The sequence below is a fragment of the Ciconia boyciana genome, chromosome 3 (assembly GCF_034638445.1).
Source record: "Ciconia boyciana chromosome 3, ASM3463844v1, whole genome shotgun sequence".
Classification (NCBI taxonomy): Eukaryota; Metazoa; Chordata; class Aves; order Ciconiiformes; family Ciconiidae; genus Ciconia; species Ciconia boyciana.
The window spans coordinates 128,766,661-128,785,384 of record NC_132936.1 but is presented as its reverse complement, the minus strand read 5'-3'; the positions used below and the strand labels follow the sequence as shown (position 1 = coordinate 128,785,384).

General features: G+C 55.5%; 1 protein-coding gene across 2 annotated transcripts; it reads right to left on the bottom strand.

The window, feature by feature from the left end:
* Positions 1 to 1,182: 1,182 nt before the first annotated feature.
* On the bottom strand, positions 1,183 to 18,522 carry LOC140649857 (uncharacterized). 2 transcript variants are annotated; one of them, XM_072857676.1, is made up of 14 exons: positions 18,431 to 18,522; positions 17,337 to 17,665; positions 15,862 to 15,952; positions 14,433 to 14,785; positions 13,169 to 13,290; positions 11,891 to 11,986; positions 11,374 to 11,514; positions 11,014 to 11,276; positions 10,144 to 10,339; positions 5,163 to 5,364; positions 4,763 to 4,885; positions 4,221 to 4,336; positions 3,653 to 3,783; positions 1,183 to 1,318 (listed from the first exon to the last, which is right to left on the bottom strand). In XM_072857676.1, the coding sequence occupies exons 5-9, from the start codon at positions 13,250 to 13,252 to the stop codon at positions 10,264 to 10,266; spliced, it is 660 nt and encodes a 219-aa protein (XP_072713777.1). In that variant the 5' UTR covers positions 13,253 to 13,290; positions 14,433 to 14,785; positions 15,862 to 15,952; positions 17,337 to 17,665; positions 18,431 to 18,522; the 3' UTR covers positions 1,183 to 1,318; positions 3,653 to 3,783; positions 4,221 to 4,336; positions 4,763 to 4,885; positions 5,163 to 5,364; positions 10,144 to 10,263. The 2 variants fall into 2 exon arrangements, with proteins under 2 accessions (XP_072713777.1, XP_072713776.1); XM_072857675.1 differs by lacking the exons at positions 1,183 to 1,318; positions 3,653 to 3,783; positions 4,221 to 4,336; positions 4,763 to 4,885; positions 5,163 to 5,364 and adding an exon at positions 8,897 to 9,246 and having other exon boundaries at positions 11,891 to 11,989; positions 18,431 to 18,520.
* Positions 18,523 to 18,724: the final 202 nt, after the last annotated feature.

The window sequence follows — 18,724 nt, the reverse complement described above, 5'->3', positions numbered from 1 at the left end:
GTAAAAAATGAAAAATAGGGACAGTTTACTAGGAAAAAGTAGACGGGGTGCAGAGCAGAGGGAGCCACTGAAAAGAGAGACAGGTCACTGCGCAGAGGGAGGCCTAGAAATGCCATTTTCCCCAGCAATGCGGAAGAAGGCAGTGCGGGAAGAGTGAAATAAGAGCAGGTGGGGAGCTGGAAAGGGAGAGGCATAGAAAGGAAACGTAGAAGGCGACGGTGTGGAGGGCAGCGCTAGCAGAAGGGCAAAAAGCTTTGGGGAGCCAAACAGCCTGAAAGGGAGACAGAGGCAGGTACAGGCAAGGAGGCAGGCAGAGGTCTGGAGAAGCACGGCAGAGAGGGGCCCGGAGGCACGCGAGGGATGCACGACTCACCGCAGCTCCTGCCACCGCCGGGAGACCTTCAGCGCCCCGGGCTTCTCTCTCGGCCCCTGCCCCTTCCTCCTCCACAGTGCCGGCTGCCTCGCCCGCCCAGGTGCCCCGATGCTCCTCTCCCAAGAGGCTTCCCAGAGACACGGTGGCTCACGTGTGCGGCCCATGGGGGCACCGAGCTCCCGGCACCACGTGCTGGTGGTGCGCTCTGCCGAGGACGGCTGGGAGGGATCCTTCCCGGCTGCGGGGACCGGCTGCTCCTTGCTGGAGGCAGCTGCCTGGGGAAGCCCCTTCCTTTCACTCCTCAGCCAGCTCCCGCAGGCAGGCATGCCTAGGCAGCCCCTCCCCACGTAGAGCCCTCGGCACAGCAGGGCCAGCCCCATCCTCAGCCCTTTAAACCCTTGGCCCAGCCCCAGCCCTTTTTAAACCCTGGGCCCAGCCCCATCCTCACCTCATGGGTCCCACCTGTGCTGCCCCGGGCCACAGCTGGAGCCCATCGGGAACAGGGGGCCAATTACCCCAACCCTCACAAGCCAGACACAGCCAGCAACCTGGCACCGGCACGGGCAGACACCACCACCGAGCTGGCGCTGCCGTGGGCAGATGCTGCCGCCAAGCTGGCACCGGCCTGGCAGGCTTTATTTTACGGCCCAAAGCCAAGGTTGGCCTCTAAACAAGAAAACACGTGAAAGCACCCTTACAGGATGCCGGTCCGGTGGTGTCCATGATAGCTCTCACAGCCTCCCACGTAATAGACAGCTCCCCTATCCGGGACCATGTTTGGCATGTCCCAGGCCCTCGCCGCACCCATGCTGAAAATCAAACAGAACAATTAAGGACTCTGCTTCATCGCCTCAGCCTCCCAAAGAAGCTTCCTTCCTCTGCTGACGGTCGACGCGGATATCCTCGTGCTGTTCCTTTAACGCGGCCTGGCCTTGGGTGCCTGTGCTGCCAAAGGAAGAGAAAATGATCATGCTCTTGTAACGTGCTCCATCATCCTCTTGTTCTTCAAGAAATCAAAAGAAAGCTACCATCCCCATTGCTACATGACAGAAGTTTGTGCAGGAGACGGCTGAGCCCATCCCCAGAAATGGAAAGCTCTGCTATGACCCTGCTTTGCCTTTTGGCGACAGCGCCCGCCATCGGTGTGCCCCAAACAGGCGAGGTCCCGTTCGGGCTGGCATCCGCCACAAACAGGGAACGTCCCCCGCGGCCTGGCGTCCGCCACAAACAGGCGACGTCCCATTCGGGCTGGCGTCCGCCACAAACAGGCGACGTCCCCCTGCGGGCTGAACAGAGTCAACTGAACAGAGTCTTCAGAAGAACTTAGTTGTGCATTCAGCTTACAAGTAAATCCCACCCAAGCAATGCTAGGGGGCATGCTGGCATAGAAAGGAATTCATGAGTTCATTTAGTATTTCCAGTGGAACATTCCATAGCTTGTAAAAACAGCCTTAAAGTCTTTTTCCCTGTTGCACCAACAACGCTTATTTTAGTTCTGCTTAAGGGGTCCCCTACAACTACTTACTACAGCATGTGTGGCTCCACTATCAATTTAAAAAATCTAGTCTTTCATTCCCCAGCTTGACTGGAACCAGAGGATCGTCTGGGGAAACGTTCATAGATTCCTCCGGCCCCCTTCAGTCCAACCCAATCTCCGTCATGACTCCAACGGCTTCTTCTGTCTCTCTTTCCCGAGATGACTCAGACGGCGCGGACAATCTTTTTTCCAACGGCCCTCTCGCTACGATTGGCACGCCGATCCATTCCCAGAGGAATGTCATAACCATTTCTACTATTATTGCTACGGCCCCTTCCTCGCCCACAAAATTCACCTCGTGTATTTTCTCTCCCTTTTTCTTGGTCTTCTGTCAAGGCAGCCAACAAAGAAGCTTGCGGCGTTACTCGTCCCCGCTTCTCCTTCTCTCCTGTTTCCTCCCGACTATTACATACCTTATACGCGACTGACAAGAACCGCGAGATTGTCATGCCATCCTCGCCCTCTACCTTTCGTAATCTCTTTCTTATATCTGCTGCCGCTTGACCAATAAACGGCGTGTTCAATAACTTTGAATTGCTATCATCTTCCGGATCGAGATCTGATTAGATAAATTCTTAGGCTTTTGCACTCCATGTTGAATCCCATACCCAATTAACTTTGGATATTCCTTTACCCTCTGTAATCCCTCACACTTGTGTTTGGATCCCAATCCGGATCCTCCTTTGGGAGGTACGTAATGGTATTAGGCACCCCCACACACACACACACATTGTTGGACCAGTCCCTCTCTAGCCTTCTCTAAAATTGTTCTCCTCTCCTCAGGGGTAAACAAATGTTCTAGGAGAGCCTGTACATCTCCCCAGTTAGGATTATGAGTCGTGATTAACAGTACTATACATTCCCTCTGGATTGTTTCGATAGGATCCGACTGCCCGTTGCCAGTTTAACAAATCAGAAGCGGTAAAAGGTACGTGTACGGATACCGCTCTTCCTTCAGGCCCTAGAGCCTGGCTGAGGGGAGCTTGAACTATCGGTTTCTGTCCCCTTGTTCTTTTAGAGACAGCACTCACAACTCCATTATCGCTTGAGCTATCAGATTCTGGCTGTTTTGGAGGAGCTACCAACAGCTGAATATCCTCTTCCGAATTTTCCCATTCAATACAATGAGGTTTTCCCTTTTTCTCTTTTAACGCATATATTCCAACCTGACGTTTAGAATCCACTAAACCACCTTTCTTCCTAATATCCCAATCGCGTCTTAACGAAAAAAACACATCCACGTAAGGCATTTCATCCCATTTTTCCGTTCTCCGACAAAACAACATTCGTTCCGATATAGCGTTATATTTCAAGGATCCATCCTCAGGCCATTTTTCACCATCTTCCAATCGAGATCGTGGCCACCGTTGATTACAATATCGTTTCAGCCCATTCTTAGTGGTGGGATCTCCCCCAGATTTATTGCAATGCTTCAGGATGCATCCTAGAGGAGAGCAAAGGGGTGCCTCCTGGGAAGCAGCAGCGCCCATACCGGTACCGAAAAACCCAGCATTTCTACACAAACCAGAACGAGGGACGTCTCCCTCTGTTGAACAGGACGGCGTGTAGAAACAAACAGAACTACGCTACTGCCACCTATCTTTCCTGGTGCGTCTTATGCAGAGCCCAGAACAGAACAGAGGGTGCCTGCTTCCCGAGAGGTCTGTCTTGCCCCTACCCCCCTTTTCTCCTATCCCCCCAAAATACCTCTTTTCACTAGCACTGCACCGTTGCGTCGCCACCGCCCGACTGCAGGAGAGGAGCTGAAGGAGTCCCCGGTCGACAGGTCGGTGCGCGCCGGAGTCCGCTCAGGCCTCTTCTCCCCGTCGGACGCGGCAAGACGAACCGGGCGAGGCTGTCGGCTCGGTCCCATCTGGGGTGCCAAAACCGTTATCCCACAAGCGTGAGGTCGCTTGCCCGGTGTGCGAGACGCCAATATACGCACAGGGCAGAGGTATGTTTATTTCATGTCTGCGCAGAGATGGGCGCTAGGCGGTAGCTCCACAAAGCTAGCACAGAGTTCGGTCATACAAGTACAGTATTTATACGGTCTAGCTATGCATATGCATAAGTAATCACACAAAGCAGTTTTCTATCGGTCTACATTTCTCTTACTTCAACTTAAAGCTACAGCGCTGCTTTAACGTGCTGCGCACGCTGAGCGGTGAGGGCTCTCTGCTCGGGCCGGGGTCTCCAGCTCGAGGGGTGTGGCTTTTAGGATTATAACGAGGATAGTTTGCGGGAGGGTGCTTCTTATCACGCTCCTACTAGTTGTTTCGGATGGTTCCCAAACCATTTTAATTAGCTTACCTATTTCTTCAGGATGTGCTTCTCTCCCAAGGACAGTAATTCTCGTTTAGACGTTCCGCTTTCCAGCCTGCATCCTCCTTATCGGCTTTACCTCAGCCCTGGCCTTCCACCAGCTCCTGGTAGACGACGCCGTTAGACTACAACACGACCGTTCTTTGACGCCCGTCAGTGGGATCGGAATTAGGAACAGAAAGAACAGGACAAGCTAAACACCCACACGAGCCTCACATCCCTAAGAAATGATTAAAAAAACCCAAACGACCCCCATTTTAGATTGCATTGCCTTAGGGACCGCCTCCTTCGAGTGCCCGGGCGGAGCGGTGGAATCAGTCACAGAATTCACTTGCCTGCCAGGAGACAGCCCTTGTCCTCGCAAGGCAAATTTTTCAAAACAGCGTGCTATTTTCCCATTTTATCAACTACAGCGGGCTTGCCCTACCAGCACGAGTTGAGGACGTTTTCCTGTGGGTTCATTTGACACTCCATTAAGTTTTTAGCAGGCGCAAGCGACCAAGCGCGAGATAGAAAGTCAGCCAAGATACCGGCTGCCGTACAAAATTTCTTCAAGATTGCGCCTGCGGGAATCGCACAAAGCCCACGACGACTGAACGAGTATGTCGGAGGCCCCCCGGCAAACAGCGCCGACGTTTCGTGAAGCTCTTTTCCTGTCAAGAAAAGGACCTTTTAGACGGTATCTCTGTTGGAATTCAGGCTGCTTCCTACTCATTCTGGCAAGTTCGCTTTCACAGCAACCCGGAGATCTTCAACCACCAAGCAACATTTGTAATTCTTGCTCTCTGCCTACGGGGAATTTCAGCAAATCAGAACACTACTTCAAGCAAAATTCCGGGTCTGTTTCACGCAAATCAAATATCTAAGCCGTGGACAGGTGTCTGTAGAAAGACGACGACTTTAAAAGATAAAGGGAAGTAGAGTACTCACTTTTCTGAAATGTCTTCCAGTCGTTCCATCGATTTAGCAGCCCAACCCAGCCGTCGAAATTCCGGAGCAACAGAGAGAGCGGTCGCAGGTCCACGCCGTTCTCCCCTAGCCACAGAGCCTTCCGCTTTGCCCATTCCTGCCAACAGCCAGAGCATCGGCGCCGTAGCACCTTCGGAATAACGCACCTCCCACAGCTACGCACCTTTACAAAAGAACCGAGCAGCGTGTAAACAAACATTGCAACGGTTGCGGTAAGGGCTCAAACAGGGATGCCGATGTTATCACTCTGAGATTCAACAACCACGAAAAACGTCATTTTGCTCCAGTATTACAGGAGTTCATTGACTAGTGTCAAAAAAAAATTTTGTTGAAAATACATTGTTTGAAGCATGATTCCAAATGCAAACGTTAAGCAATTCTCGTGAGTCTTGAACTGAGCGGCATTCAGGATCTGACTAAAACAATGGCGGAACAGAGGGCTAGAAGCCCAAAACTAACTCACCATCCTGGCAACTATGGGAGACTTTTGGTGACTGTGGGGGAACTGAGCTTGGGAAGCTTTGCCCAGTCTGGCAATAGAAAGCTAAGGCCCTGCAAACACGGTACGTTTAACCAAAAAAAAAAGGGGGGGGGGGGGGGAATATGTTGTTTTGTAGTTCCTCTGCTTTCTACACAGAACCAAAGCAGTTTTAGTTCAGTAACGAACGTTCACACTTCCACACGGCACTCTTACAAACATCAGTCACTGCTAATAAGCAACGGATGTAGTGGGTACAGAGAAACCTCCTGTCCAGCAAATGCTTTAAGCTTTTCTACGTTCAAGACTTTACTTCCCAGGTGCCTGCAAAGACCCTTACTCTGCCCTGCCCCACCCAAGCCGTTCTATTTGGAACGATTGCTGAAAAACACGACCATTCCACAGCAAGTAAGCAAGTGACATCCAGACCCAGAGCTTTCCCTTACAGGACAATGCCAAAGCCAAGCCCAGAATTTTTACTTGCCGATGACCGGCAGCGTGCGAGAGCAGAGCCGGACGCGAGGACCTCCCTCCGGGATGGCAGATCCGCTGGTGCGCGCACACGCATGCGCGGTGCCGAGGTGCAGTTCCGGCTTCCGACCCTCCCGACGACCAAACGTCAGTACCTCGGGGGGGGAGCCGCGCATGCGCGGTGGCGCATTTTCAAGTGCTCGCTGCTGCCGCTCAGTGGACCAATGTCGGTACTGCAGCTGGGGAGCCGCGCATGCGCGGTGGCGCAATTTTGTTGGTGCTCGCTGCTGTCGCCCGGTGGACAAAACGCAGTACTGCAGCTGGGGAGCCGCGCATGCGCAGTGGAGGACTTTCGAGTGCTCGCTGCTGCCTCCGTGTGGGCAAAGGCCGGTACTGCAGCTGGGGAGCCGCGCATGCGCGGTGGTGCATTGTCCCGAGCTCGCCGCTGCCACCGTGTGAACAAAAGTCGGTACTGCAGCTAGGGAGTCGCGCACGCGCAGTGGTGCACTGTCAAGTGCTCGGTGCTGCAGGCCTGTGGGCAAAAGTCGGTACTGCAGCTGGGGAGCCGCGCACGCGCAGTGGTGCAATTTTTTTCGTGTTCGCTGCTGCCCCCGTGTGGGCAAAGATCGGTACTGCAGCTTGGGAGCCCCGCATGCGCGGTGGTGCACTTTCCCCCAGCTCGCTGCTGCCGCCCGATGGACAAAAATCAGTAATGCAGCCAGTGAGCCGCGCATGCGCAGTGGCGCATTTTCCCGAGCTCGCTGCTGCCGCCGTTTGGACAAAAATCGGTACTGCAGCTGGGAGCCGCGCATGCGCGGTGGTGCATATTCCCGAGCTCGCTGCTGTCACCGTGTGGACAAAAATCGGTACTGCAGCTGGGGAGCTGCGCATGCGCAGTGGTGCAATTTTTTTTTTCGTGCTCGCTGCTGCCGCCGTGTGGACAAAATGCAGTAGTGCAGCTGGGGAGCCGCGCATGCGCCGTGGCGCATTTTCCCCCCAGCTCGCTGCTGCCGCCCGCTGGACAAAAGTCGGTACTGCAGCCAGGGAGTCGCGCATGCGCGCTGGCGCAATTTTTTTTCCGTGCTCGCTTCTGCCGCCATGTGGACAAAGATCGGTACGGCAGCTGGGGAGCCGCGCATGCGCAGCGGCGGACTTTCGAGTGCTCGCTGCTGCCGCCCGGTGGACAAAGTTGGGTACTGCAGCAGGGGAGCCGCGCATGCGCGGTGGTGCATTTTCCCGAGCTCGCTGCTGCCGCCGTGTGGACAAAAGACCGTACTGCAGCTAGGGAGTTGCGCATGCGCGGTAGCGCATTTTTCCCGAGCTCGCTGCTGCCGCCGTGCGGACAGAGGGCGGTACTGCAGCTGGGAGTCGCGCATGCGCGGTGGCGCTTTTTTATGCTCGCCCCTGTCGCCCGGTGGACAAAAGTCGGTACTGCGGGTGGGGAGCCGCGCTTGCGCAGTGGCGCATTTTAAAGTGCTCGCTGCTGTCGCTCAGGGGAACAGGGTCGGTACTGCAGATGGGGATCTGCGCATGCACGGTGGGTCTTTTTGGCTCGCTGCTGCATCCCGGTGGACAAATGTCGGTACTGCAGCCCGGGCGCCGCGCATGCGCATTGGCGCATTTGTGTTGTGCTCGCTGCTGCCGCCCGGTGACCAAAACTCGGTACTGCAGCTGTGGAGCTGCGCATGCGCGGTGCCGCATTTTCAGGTGCTCGCCGCTGCCGCCCTGTGGACAAAACTCGGTACTGCAAGCTGGGGAGCCGCGCATGCGCGGTGGCGCCTTCGCCCGACCTCGCTGCTGCCGCCCTGTGGACAACAGTCGGTACTGCGGCTGAGGAGACGCGCATGCGCGCTGAAGCATTCGTTTTGTGCTCGCTGCTGCCGCCCGGTGACCAAAAGGCGGTACTGCAGCCTAGGAGCCACGCATGCGCGGTGCCGCTTTTTCGTTGTGCTCGCTCCTGCCGCCCCGTGGACAAGCGTCGGTACTGCTGGTGCTGCCCGGCGCATGCGCGGTGGCGCATTTTCCCGTGCTCTCTACTGCCGCTCAGGGGAACAACGTCGGTACTGCAGCTGGGGAGCCGCGCATGCGCGATAGCGGTTGTTTGGGGTTTTGGGGGGGGGTTTTTTGGGTTTTTTTTTTTTTGTGCTCGCTGCTGCCTCTGTGTGGACAGAAGTCGGTACTGCAGCTGGGGAGAGCTCGCTCTGCCTTGTTGCCATTTAAAATTTCTTCGTCTACATCCTCTTTTTATGCACTTTTAAACTCCTTTTTTTAGTCATATATATGAGTTCTTTTTCTATTTTATCACCCTATATATCTCGATTTAGATTTTTTTCATATTCTACCATCCTTTATATAATAGAGTAGACAGAGGGGTTTCTTGTCAAATCTTTTTACGTATATATAAATACAATTTTTCAATATACATAAAAAGGAGAGATTTTTCTCTGCTTCAATGCCTCACACCCCTATTTACAGTTTTTCATTATTTAATCCCTCCCCCACCCATTCTCAGGCATTTGGGGGGGGTGAACTGTCCCGTGACCCCCCCTCCCCCCACTCAACCTGCTCCTCTGCCACATCACCATCGTCCCCCCCAGTGACACTGGGGTGCCCCAATAGACATCATCACAACCCAGCCTCCCCTCTTCTTCGTCACACCCAAAAGACAAACAAAACAAGGGAAACTGCCCCAACTGCCACCTCCTTATGTCACCGAAATCGGGAATCAAACTCCTTAACACCAATGTAGTATTAAGAAGCAGGCATTCTTTACTACGGCACCGGATGCACGGGGGATCGCTCCACCTAGCGTGCATACCGCAGGTTACATCAGCCGAAACTTACATTGTCCAGTTACATACATATGCATCAAGTCTCCTGGAATGATAATGCATATTCATTCTATTTCCCGGAACTAATTATCATACTCGCGTGGTCATTACGCATGCGTCCTTGAGCTCCGAGGGGCTTCCGTGGGGGTCTCTGGTGGTCCTTGGTGGCCGTACAGGTGTGTCCTTTAGTCGACCCCTTCTTCTGGACATGCGCAATCCCACCTTGCTTATGTAACCTGCTCCCCTTCTTCATGGTGCATGGTTCCTAACAATGATTCGGCACCCTTAGCACAAACCAATTATTCTAACCACCCTTGACTCTTTGTCAAGATGGGCTGGGGCTGTACTGGGAACGTAGCAGCATGACCGTACTACTCCTTGTCCAATTGTCTTTGGGCATAGTAGCATAGCCATAGCCATAGGTGTACAAACACAATATTAAAGCATTGTCTAACCTGCTCCTATCTCTATGTTGCTTAGTTACAAAAGAACAAACTAACAATTTTGGTTACATCTGGTTACACTTACTTTCATCAGGCCATTTACATATGTACATGCCCCACCAAAAAAGGGGAGCTCCGCTAGAAAAATAAAGGGGGGGGCAGCCCCCCCAGCCCCTGTCCCGCAGCCTGGCAGCCGCCCACGGCATAGGGGAGCGTGCCCGAGGACGGTGCCACGTCTCTCGCTCGGCCTCTGCTCCGCCATCTTCCCCTCCCTTCCCGCGCTGCGACGGGCTCCCCAGGGCAACAAACGGCCCCGGTCCCTCTCGGCCCCGGGCTCTCCCCACCACCTGCGGGGCACCCACCGCACACAGAGCCAGGAGCCTCCAGCCACAGGGCTGGCCCCTGACCCTCACCATGCTTCACGACCCGCAGGGAAACCTGGCCGGGGGGATCTAGGGAGCACCACCAGACGCTTACAGCAAGACCGCTGAAAAACAAAAACCCCACATTCCCTTTCAGCACATGAAAAAAAACAGCACAGCAGAAAGTACAGGGATTCAGTCGGAATAAGGGATAGGAGAGGAGCTGAGCTAAAGCAGGATTCTAGGGAAACGGGTCCGCTCCAGATACAGCGCACGCTTTAACAGCTACACTTCCTGACTGCAACGCTTCAAATCCCTATTGAGACCAAGTGGTAGGATTTTCAACACCTTCTTCACCTAAAAGTGAACGCTCTTGCTGCTCTTGGAAAACGCCTCATCGCTTCCTTCCAGCACTGCTGCAGGGAGACAACCCGGTGAGGCTGCAGGACAAGGCCGGACCGTCATCAGAATCTACGCTTACGGATCCACCACAACGGCTACGGCCCTCGCGCTGCTGCTGCTGCTGCACGTCTTGCTGGCTCGGTCAAGAAAGCTGAAAGGGAAGTGTAAACCTTTAGAGAGTAACATGGAAAATAAAGAACACATCTCAGTAATTCACTCTACGCTAAAAGGTGGCCGTATGTTTATATACATCCAACAACAAGACTTACACTAGAAAAGCATTTGAGTTTCCTTTTGCATTCATTTACCTTGCACAGCTGGGATACCGTTAAACCATCTCTCTCCAAAATGCACGGTTATAACGTGACTGGGGGGGGTTGTGCGCTATGTCCCTCCTAGTGACATCTGCCCAGCTGCGCTGCCCAAGAGAGACGCTACTGAAGCGCCAGGGAAACGCGCCATGGAAAGAGAGGCAGAAATAAAGCACTGCAGAGCACGCCGTCAAAATACTGGGGAAAACCCCGTAACGTTCAGTTGCCTCTCTCTTGAAACATGGAGAACAAATACCTCACTGCTGAAACACACCTCCTAAGTTGCATGCCACAGCTATTGGGCAGTTACAGTTTCAACAGTGCCAGTCGCTTTGTCAATGACACCATTTTAACTTCTGTTTAAAGTTCCAGTTTGATAGAAAAGTCAGTGAGATAAGAGATCCCCCAGACGGTTTCACTGGGGGGAGGGGGGCGCAGAAATCAAATCCCCAGTGCTGCAATACATCAGGCTACCAAAAGGGACCGGCAGATTTGCTAATGCTTTTGGCTGTACCGAAGCATGCGGAGGAACGCCTTTCCATCATATCTCGGCTGTTGCAACCGAGAACCAAAGACCAGCGATGCCATCAACTTTTGGAAGACGTGCTGGGCTTGGGTCCTTGGAAGGAAATTGACTTTTCTGGGTGTTTTTAAAGAGAGTGAAAAGTCTTGCTGCTGATGACTTCTACTGGCACGTCCAGCCGCTCCGATGGGAAGTTCGTCAAATGCAACTTCTTTGAATGAGAAGGATTGCCAGTCGGGAAAATCTCTTCCCAACTGAAGTCAAAAATTACACACCGTAGCTTCAGGAAAAAGGACCTTCTCGAAGCAGTAACTCACCAAAACCACATCAGGACTCACTGGCGGTACTTACAAGGCTGCTAACGCTTCTTGGCAAAGCCTGGAAAACACGCGGAAGCGACGCCCATTTGTCCCGTTTTGGCCACGTCTCTTCTTTGACCTTGACGGCTTTTCGTACGGATGCTAGGATCGCAGTAAGGCTTTTCAAGTACTCCTACAAGATATTTTAAAACCTTACTGACTGAAAAAGCAGAAAGCTTTTCCCAGGAAAACAAAGGCTCTTTCTTCTGAACACCTGAACTCTTCCCAACAGTTTCTTTCCTCTTTTAGTACAAAATTATTTTCACAGTATCATTTCATAGGAAGCGCACAGAAACAGAAGATTACGCTTTCGGGAAGAGAAAAGAAACGGAGGGAAGTCAGCTTTGCGTAGGCACGCTCCAGAACACGCCTTTTTCTATCTGTAGTATTTGTGTTGAAATACTTCACAGAAAAACTACAGAAGGAGAGTTGGCACATTCTTCACCTTAACTTTCAAGTCCCCGCTACGAGTACCTTAGGAAAAACGCAGGCACACATCGTAGACATACCGTGGACTTGCAGACCACTACGGATCCTTTCCGTCCGTCTTGCACTTTCCTGGCAGAAGAAAGGGCGACCGCGGCGAAATGGTGGCGGCTGACATTCTGCTGAGAGAGGAAAAAAAACCCTTTAGCATAAAGCTGGGTAGGAATCTAAAGCTTCCTTTTTTGGTGAAGCTTGGTGAAGACTACAACTGAGCGGAGGAAAAAGTGTTTTGCATCATCTTCGGTACAGTTGACGATACAGGCCGCTAGAGCTTGGGCACTTTTTAGACAACCGTGCCTTTTTTTTGACTCACGGGCAGCTTTGGTTTGCGCAGCAAAAAGCGCAGCAAGAAGACGGCACGCCCTCAGACCCAGAGCGCAACCCTCCAGATGGCCACACGCCCCTCGCTGTTTTGAGGAGGAGCCGCCGAGCATCCCTGCGAGCACAGCTGCACGCGCAACATCACTTTCACCTACGCTGATTTCAGCGGATGCAGTTTCTGAAGCTTTACACTGAAAACCGTATCTTGACACTTCGCCACAGGAGAAGCGATCCGTAACTAGAACCCCACAAAAACCTTGAAACACCACTTGCAATCCCACAGCAGCGACAGCTTCAGAACTATTTAGACCAGGAACAAGGGAGAAAAATAAAACCGCTTCATCGCACGCACGGGAAAGCGGCAGAGAAAAGGGTCAGCATTCGTAGCCCTCACAGAAAACAGGCATTCTCCTTCCCTTCCTAAAGCCCTCTCTTGGGTCTAAATACCGCAGCACTACCGTGGCAGTATCGAGAGCAGGGAACAACAGCCCCGCCGCTGGACGTTTACGTAGCGGCATACATAAACAGAGGGACACGTTTTGCCACGCACAACCCTGAACTTCCTGAAAACTCACGTTTACCAAAAAAAGAGCCGCTTGGAGCATACTGCCCAGCAGCGTTTGGCAATAAAACTGCCATGTGGTGGACCCACGCAAATCGCTTGGTAACTTGCTATTTGCTTCCCGTTGGTTTTCTTCCTTCGGAAATTCTACTTGCGGCCAAGTTATTCACTACGGCTTCAAGCATTGACCTTCCTGGGATTACCAGCACGTCTACACAGGCAAGTAACTTACCTGCTCTTCTACCGTTGTCCAAATTCCAATTACAGTCATGAAAGAGGAGTGAGAGAGAAGAAAAGGAGAGCTCAGGCAGCAAGAGAGCTCTGCAGGCTGCCGCCACTCACCGTCGCACTCTTCTTTTTAAACCACACACACGCGCCCCCCACAAACAAACAGACCAAAAACCCCGTGACCTTGTACCTTTTTTCTTTCAGAGCTCATCCCTGTCTCAGCACGCCGTCTTGTCAAAGCGTGAAGTGCAGATGATCTGTAGCCCAATGACATTTGCGTGCGATGGATACGTGTTCAGGAGGAGTCCAGATCTGTAAGACAGGTGCCATTTTGGTGGTTTTAATAATCATCACTCGAGTGTATCGACGGACACGTTTGGGAGGAAACTAACTGTTGTGGTTTAGCCCCAGTCGGCAATTAAGTGCCACCCAGCAGCTGGCTCACCCTCCCCCCCCAGGGGGATGGGGGAAAGAAGCCAAGGAGCAAAAGTCAGAAAACTCGTGGCCTCAGATAAGAAGAGTTGAATCATTGGAACAAAATAAGAAGAAGAAAGAATTATCATGAGAAGGAAAACAACAAGAGAGCAAGAGAGGAACAAAACCCAGGAAAAAACAAGGGATGCAAGCCCTCACCACCCGCCGACCGATGCCCAGCCACTCCCCCAGCAGCGATCCCTATCCCCGGCCAACTCCCCCAGTCTCCATACTGGGCATGACGCCAGATGGCACGGAATAGCCCTTTGGCCAGCTTCCATCAACTCTTTTGGCCGTGTCCCCTCCCAGTTTCTCGTGCGCCCGGCAGAGCGTGGGAAGCTCAAAAGTCCTTGACCAGTGGAAGCATTTCTTAGCAACAACTAGAACATCACTGTGTTATCAACATCATTCTCATCCTAAAATCCAAAACTCAGCACTATACCAGCTACTAGGAAGAAAATTAGCTCCATCCCAGACGAAACCAGGACACTCATTCACTTTTAAACGCAGCGTCTCCTTGGGGGAAAAAAAATGTGTTAGAGACGGAAAAAAAAAAATGACAACTCGGGGCTCCCAACCACCACCGAGCAGTGGGGAAATTAACGAAAGCGAAGACAAAGAGCAGCAACACTGTAATCCTGATCACGGACTTCAAAGACCCTCCAAGTCTACACCTCAAGCCTAGGAATGACTAGTCCTTTTTTGGAAGGACAAACTTTTTTTTTTTTTTTTTAAAAAGTCCTAGACTGAAGGCTCCACGGAAGAGAATGCGGATTGACCCACAGCACAGCATGCCATCAACGCTCTAATGAAAAAAAAAAAAAAAGGAATAAAAATCAAGTTGAAATGTCAGTTTCCATCACATTTCACTCATTCTATTTCTACTGGCATCTAGGTGCTCCAAAATTAACTCTACTGACACCATAGTTTACTAACAATGTAGTTGTGCATATAAAAAGAAAAGGCTCTTGCCAACTTGCCCATAAAGTTAGTCTGAACAAACAGAAGAGAAACACTTGACCCTGAAGAAGGTAACAGGCAGCTCTTCATTTATCCGAGATGAAAGATCATTCTTTTACCCGAAAGGAAAACCTTCGGAACTGCCAAGGGACCAATCCAGGAAGGAGGCACGCTCTGTTACCCGCAGGTCTTCATCACCTTTTCTGCACTGGCAGCAGATTTGCCTTTTCTCTGGGTTTCAGGCGGAGCATCTGTAGCGTCCCTGAACTCGCAAAGGTTTCTCCCCGCTCCCCCGGCCCCATACGCGCGATTCCCTGAGCGGCAAGCGGGACCGACCACGCGGGATTTTCTGCACGTGACGCCGAAGGTGACACTGGGAAAAGAGGAGGCAAAAGATGATCCTGTTTGTCACACCCAGCCGACGGGGAAAACACAGGGGAGGGTTCTGCCAGAGGGGCCCTGCGGGGCCAGGCCGTGCACCCCGGCAGCTCCAACCGACCGGCCCCTCTCCCCTTTGCCAGGTACCGGGGAGACACCGCTGCCTCCCGCTGCCGCCTCGCCCGCGCCCCCTCGCAGCGGGGCTGCCCCAGGAGAGCCGGGGCACCCCACCTCGCTCCCACCCCCAGGAACGGGACCGGGAGACGCCCTCCATGCAGGGAGGGGCGCAGGGCGTGGATTTAATCCCCGAGGGAAGAGGCCAGGCTCCCCGCTGGCAGAAGGACCGCTCGCCTCCCTGCTGCTCAGAGACGCTGGCTGGGGACAGCCCGGCCTGCGCCCGGCCGCTCTGCAGCCCCGCTGGGAGCGCAGTCCGGCTGACGGATGCTCCAGCGAATAGACGCTCCGGCTCACGGCCGCCCCGCTCAGCTAACGTTGCCTCTGGCTAACGCACGCTCCAGACAGCGGACACCCCATCTCCTTCCAGCTCCTCCTCGCTACAGCTCTGGCTAACCGAAGCTCCGGCTCCGCACCGAAGCTCCGCTGGATTTCAGCTCCTTCTCCTTACGAGCTCCAGCTATTTGCCACAGTCTGGGCTTTCGACAAGCTCGGAAAGCGGTCGCTGTCAGAACTTGAATATGACTATTAAACATCACAGCTGGACGCTGTGGAAATACCGATTCATCAGTTTGTACGATTAAGTAGTTAAGAACTATTCTCAGCAGCGTACAAAGAAGAGCTGGGCTCCAAGAGGGCGTGCGGGGTCTGAAAAGCACCCTTCCCCCCCCAGAGGCCACCTCAGACCGAGAGGCTGGCCCGGGGCACGCCGGCCTCCCGAACTCTGGGCTCCGACGAGACCAGAGCCCCACCCTCCAGGGAGGGTCCGTGCATCCTGCCCACCCTCTGCTTTCCCCCGCAGCCCCCAACGCCCTCCCCCCGCCCTGCGCAAACAGCCAAACTGGCTTCTGCTTTGGGCCCCCAAACCGGCTCCCATTTCTGAGCCCACAAACCCACCTGCTCAGCCTGTTCTCGCGTCCCAGAAATGCAGCACTTCACCTCTGCTCCTCAGCCCAAAAACGTACCGCTCGGTCCCCTCTGGCAGGTCCTGAAAACGCACGACTCAAGCTGTTTCTCAGCCCCAAAGTCAGCCACCTCAGCCTCTTTTCAAGCCCCGAGAACACAAGACCTGCTCTCCATTTTCAGGCCCCAAACCAGCTCACCCTCTCTGCTTTCCGACCCCTTTGCGGTCCCCATGCGTGATGCTGCGGGGCGGGGGGAGCGGAGCCACCCCACAGCCCTGCACCCCCAGGGCCACACGTGCACTTTTTGGGAGCGCTTGGGCACTGCAGAGGGCCCGGCCCCACACCTCTGCAGGGCCGCACCAGCACAGGCAGGGCATCGCTTTATCACGGCTGCTTCCGGCTCGCTTTCTCCGGCACTGGTTTGGGGTGCCGGGCCCGCGCCCCAAACCCCCGCAGCCCCAAGCACCCCCGCGGGGAGCCGGGCCCAGCCGCCTCCAGGAACCCCCGCCCGCCGCAGCCGCGGCCCTTCCCCGCCACTCTGGCCACCGGCACCCGCCCGGCGCCGCAGGAGCCCCCCGGGCCGCCGCTGCCCGACCTGCGCCGGGAGCGGCAGAGGCTGCCCAGCTCCACAAGCAGAACCTGAGAGCCAGATGGGGCTGCCCCTACTCCCCCCCGCTCGCACACGGGCTCGGCCCCAAAACCCCCCGACGAACCCCAGGAGAGCGCTCGGCCCAGGGCTGCTTTTTCCCCCGCCAGTCCCAAGAGAACAGAGCCTGCACCCGCCCCTATTTCATACAGGGATGGGGAGCAGGACAGAGGACTGGAAAGAGAAAAGGAAGACAAGGGAGAAGACTGAGGTGCCGCCAGAGAATGAAAGGCCGAAAGAAAAGGTCAGAGACGTAGAGGAAATCAAACACAATAGGGACGAGAAGCCCTGCAGAGAGATGGAGCAAGAAAAGGCAGGGTCAGCGAGCAGGACAGAGGGGTAGAGAGGTGGGGGGGAAAGGAGAGGAAGAAGAACAGAGGAACGTGACGGCGACAGGGCGCAGGACATACAGACAGAGAGAGAAAAACCACAGGGAACAGGACAAAGGGACTGGGAAATCAAGAAAGGGTCAGATTTGTACAAAGAGACCAAGAAGGAAAAAGGAAAAAAAAAAAGCAAGCCATGGGCTAGAGGACAGAGGCAGAGGCAGAGGAAAAAAGGGCCAGGGAGCAGGACAGAGAAGGAGAGAAAGGAAAAAGCGGAGACAGGGCAGAGGGTCAGGGAGAGGAAGCAAAGGGCAGGGAGCAGGAGAGAGGTGGAGAAAGAAGCGCTGGGGCAGAAGGATAGAAAGACAAAAAAAGACAGACAGGAAGAAGGATGGCGGACGATAGAGAGAGGGGAAAAAGAAGGACGAGGAGCAGGACACAGATTGTCAGACAGGGACAGGGAGCAAGACCACGCGCTGGCTGACGCATACAGACCCTGCGGTGCACGCTGGCGGCCTGGCCTGCCGCGGACTACGAGGAGGGATCCTTCCTCAGCCGGAGAGGCAGGCTCTCTCTTGCCTGCAGCGGGAGGCAGCCGCCAGACGGCCTTCCATTTCTTCTTCTTTACCCTTCTCTGGCTTCTCTCTCCAGCTTCAGCCGCGGCAGCTCCTGTCCACAGCCAGCAAGCGCTCCGCCCGTCCCTTTTCGCCCCCACGCCGCGAGGAGAGCCAGGCCAGGCACAGACAATCCATGCAAGCCTGAGGCGGGTGCCGTCACCGGCAGCCCCGGGGGAGGAAGGGACGACCGTGTCCTCAGGGCAGCCCCTGGGAGAGGGAAAGAAGAAGCAGACAGCGTTATTACCGCAGATCGCCCCAGCTGAAGCCTCTCCTTCCGCAGGGGCTTCTCGAGACGCGCGGAAGGCCAGCTTGCCACCGGCACGACGGGGCTTGGGAGCGACCTGGGGCTACGGGACAGGCTTCAGGGGAGGGGCTGGAGCTGGGGCAGCTGCGCGTGGGGGCAAGCGGGGCCGGGGGAGGCTCAGGGGGAGCTCTGGAAGCGGGGAGCCGCCCGGCGTCTGCGCCTGGGGGGGTGTCCGCCTTCTTCCCCTCTCCCCTTCTCTCAGCTCTCGGGCAACTCCCTGGGGCTGCCCTGACCCAGCTCGCCTCCGGCACACCGGCAGCCTGCCGCAGCGGGCAGCTTCAGGCTTCCCGTCCCGCAGCCAGCGGGCAGAAGACACCCCCGCGCCCGCCAAAGGGGCTCGCTCGCCTTACCGCTGCCCCAGGACACCCGCCGCCGCCGAGACCCGCGCCCAGCGCGCCGCCATGCCGCTCCCGGGCACCGCGCATGCGCCGGCCGCCGACGGCGCGCCGGAGGGGCCAGGGCTGGCGCCCAAACGCCGGGCGGCGGAGGCAGCAGCGCCGCTGCGCTCCTGTGCGGTGTCGGCGCTGCAGTACCGCGCCGCGGCACCGGCAGCAGCGAGCACCCGGCGGGCGGCGCGGACCCAGGGGCGGCACCGGCGCTGCAGTTCCGCGCCGAGCGCCCGCCGGCAGCGTGCACGCGGGGCGGCGGCAGCGGCGGCGTTTCCTTACCGGGAGGCAGCAGCGAGCGCGGCGGCGGCGCTTCGCAGGCACCGCGGCACCGCCGTGCCGTTACCGGCGGACGGCAGCCGCGGTGAGCACGGCGGCACCCCACCGCACATGCGCGGTGCCGGACCTGCAGTACCGCGTTTCCTCCGCCAGAGGGCAGCAGTGAGCGCGGGCGCCGCCGCGCGCCCGACCGCCCCCCCCCCGCCCCCCCGCGCGCCACGTGCCCGAGGCCGTTCCCCGCCGGCAGACGGCTGCCGGCCCCGGCAGGTACCCGGAGGCCAGCATGGGGCGAGGACG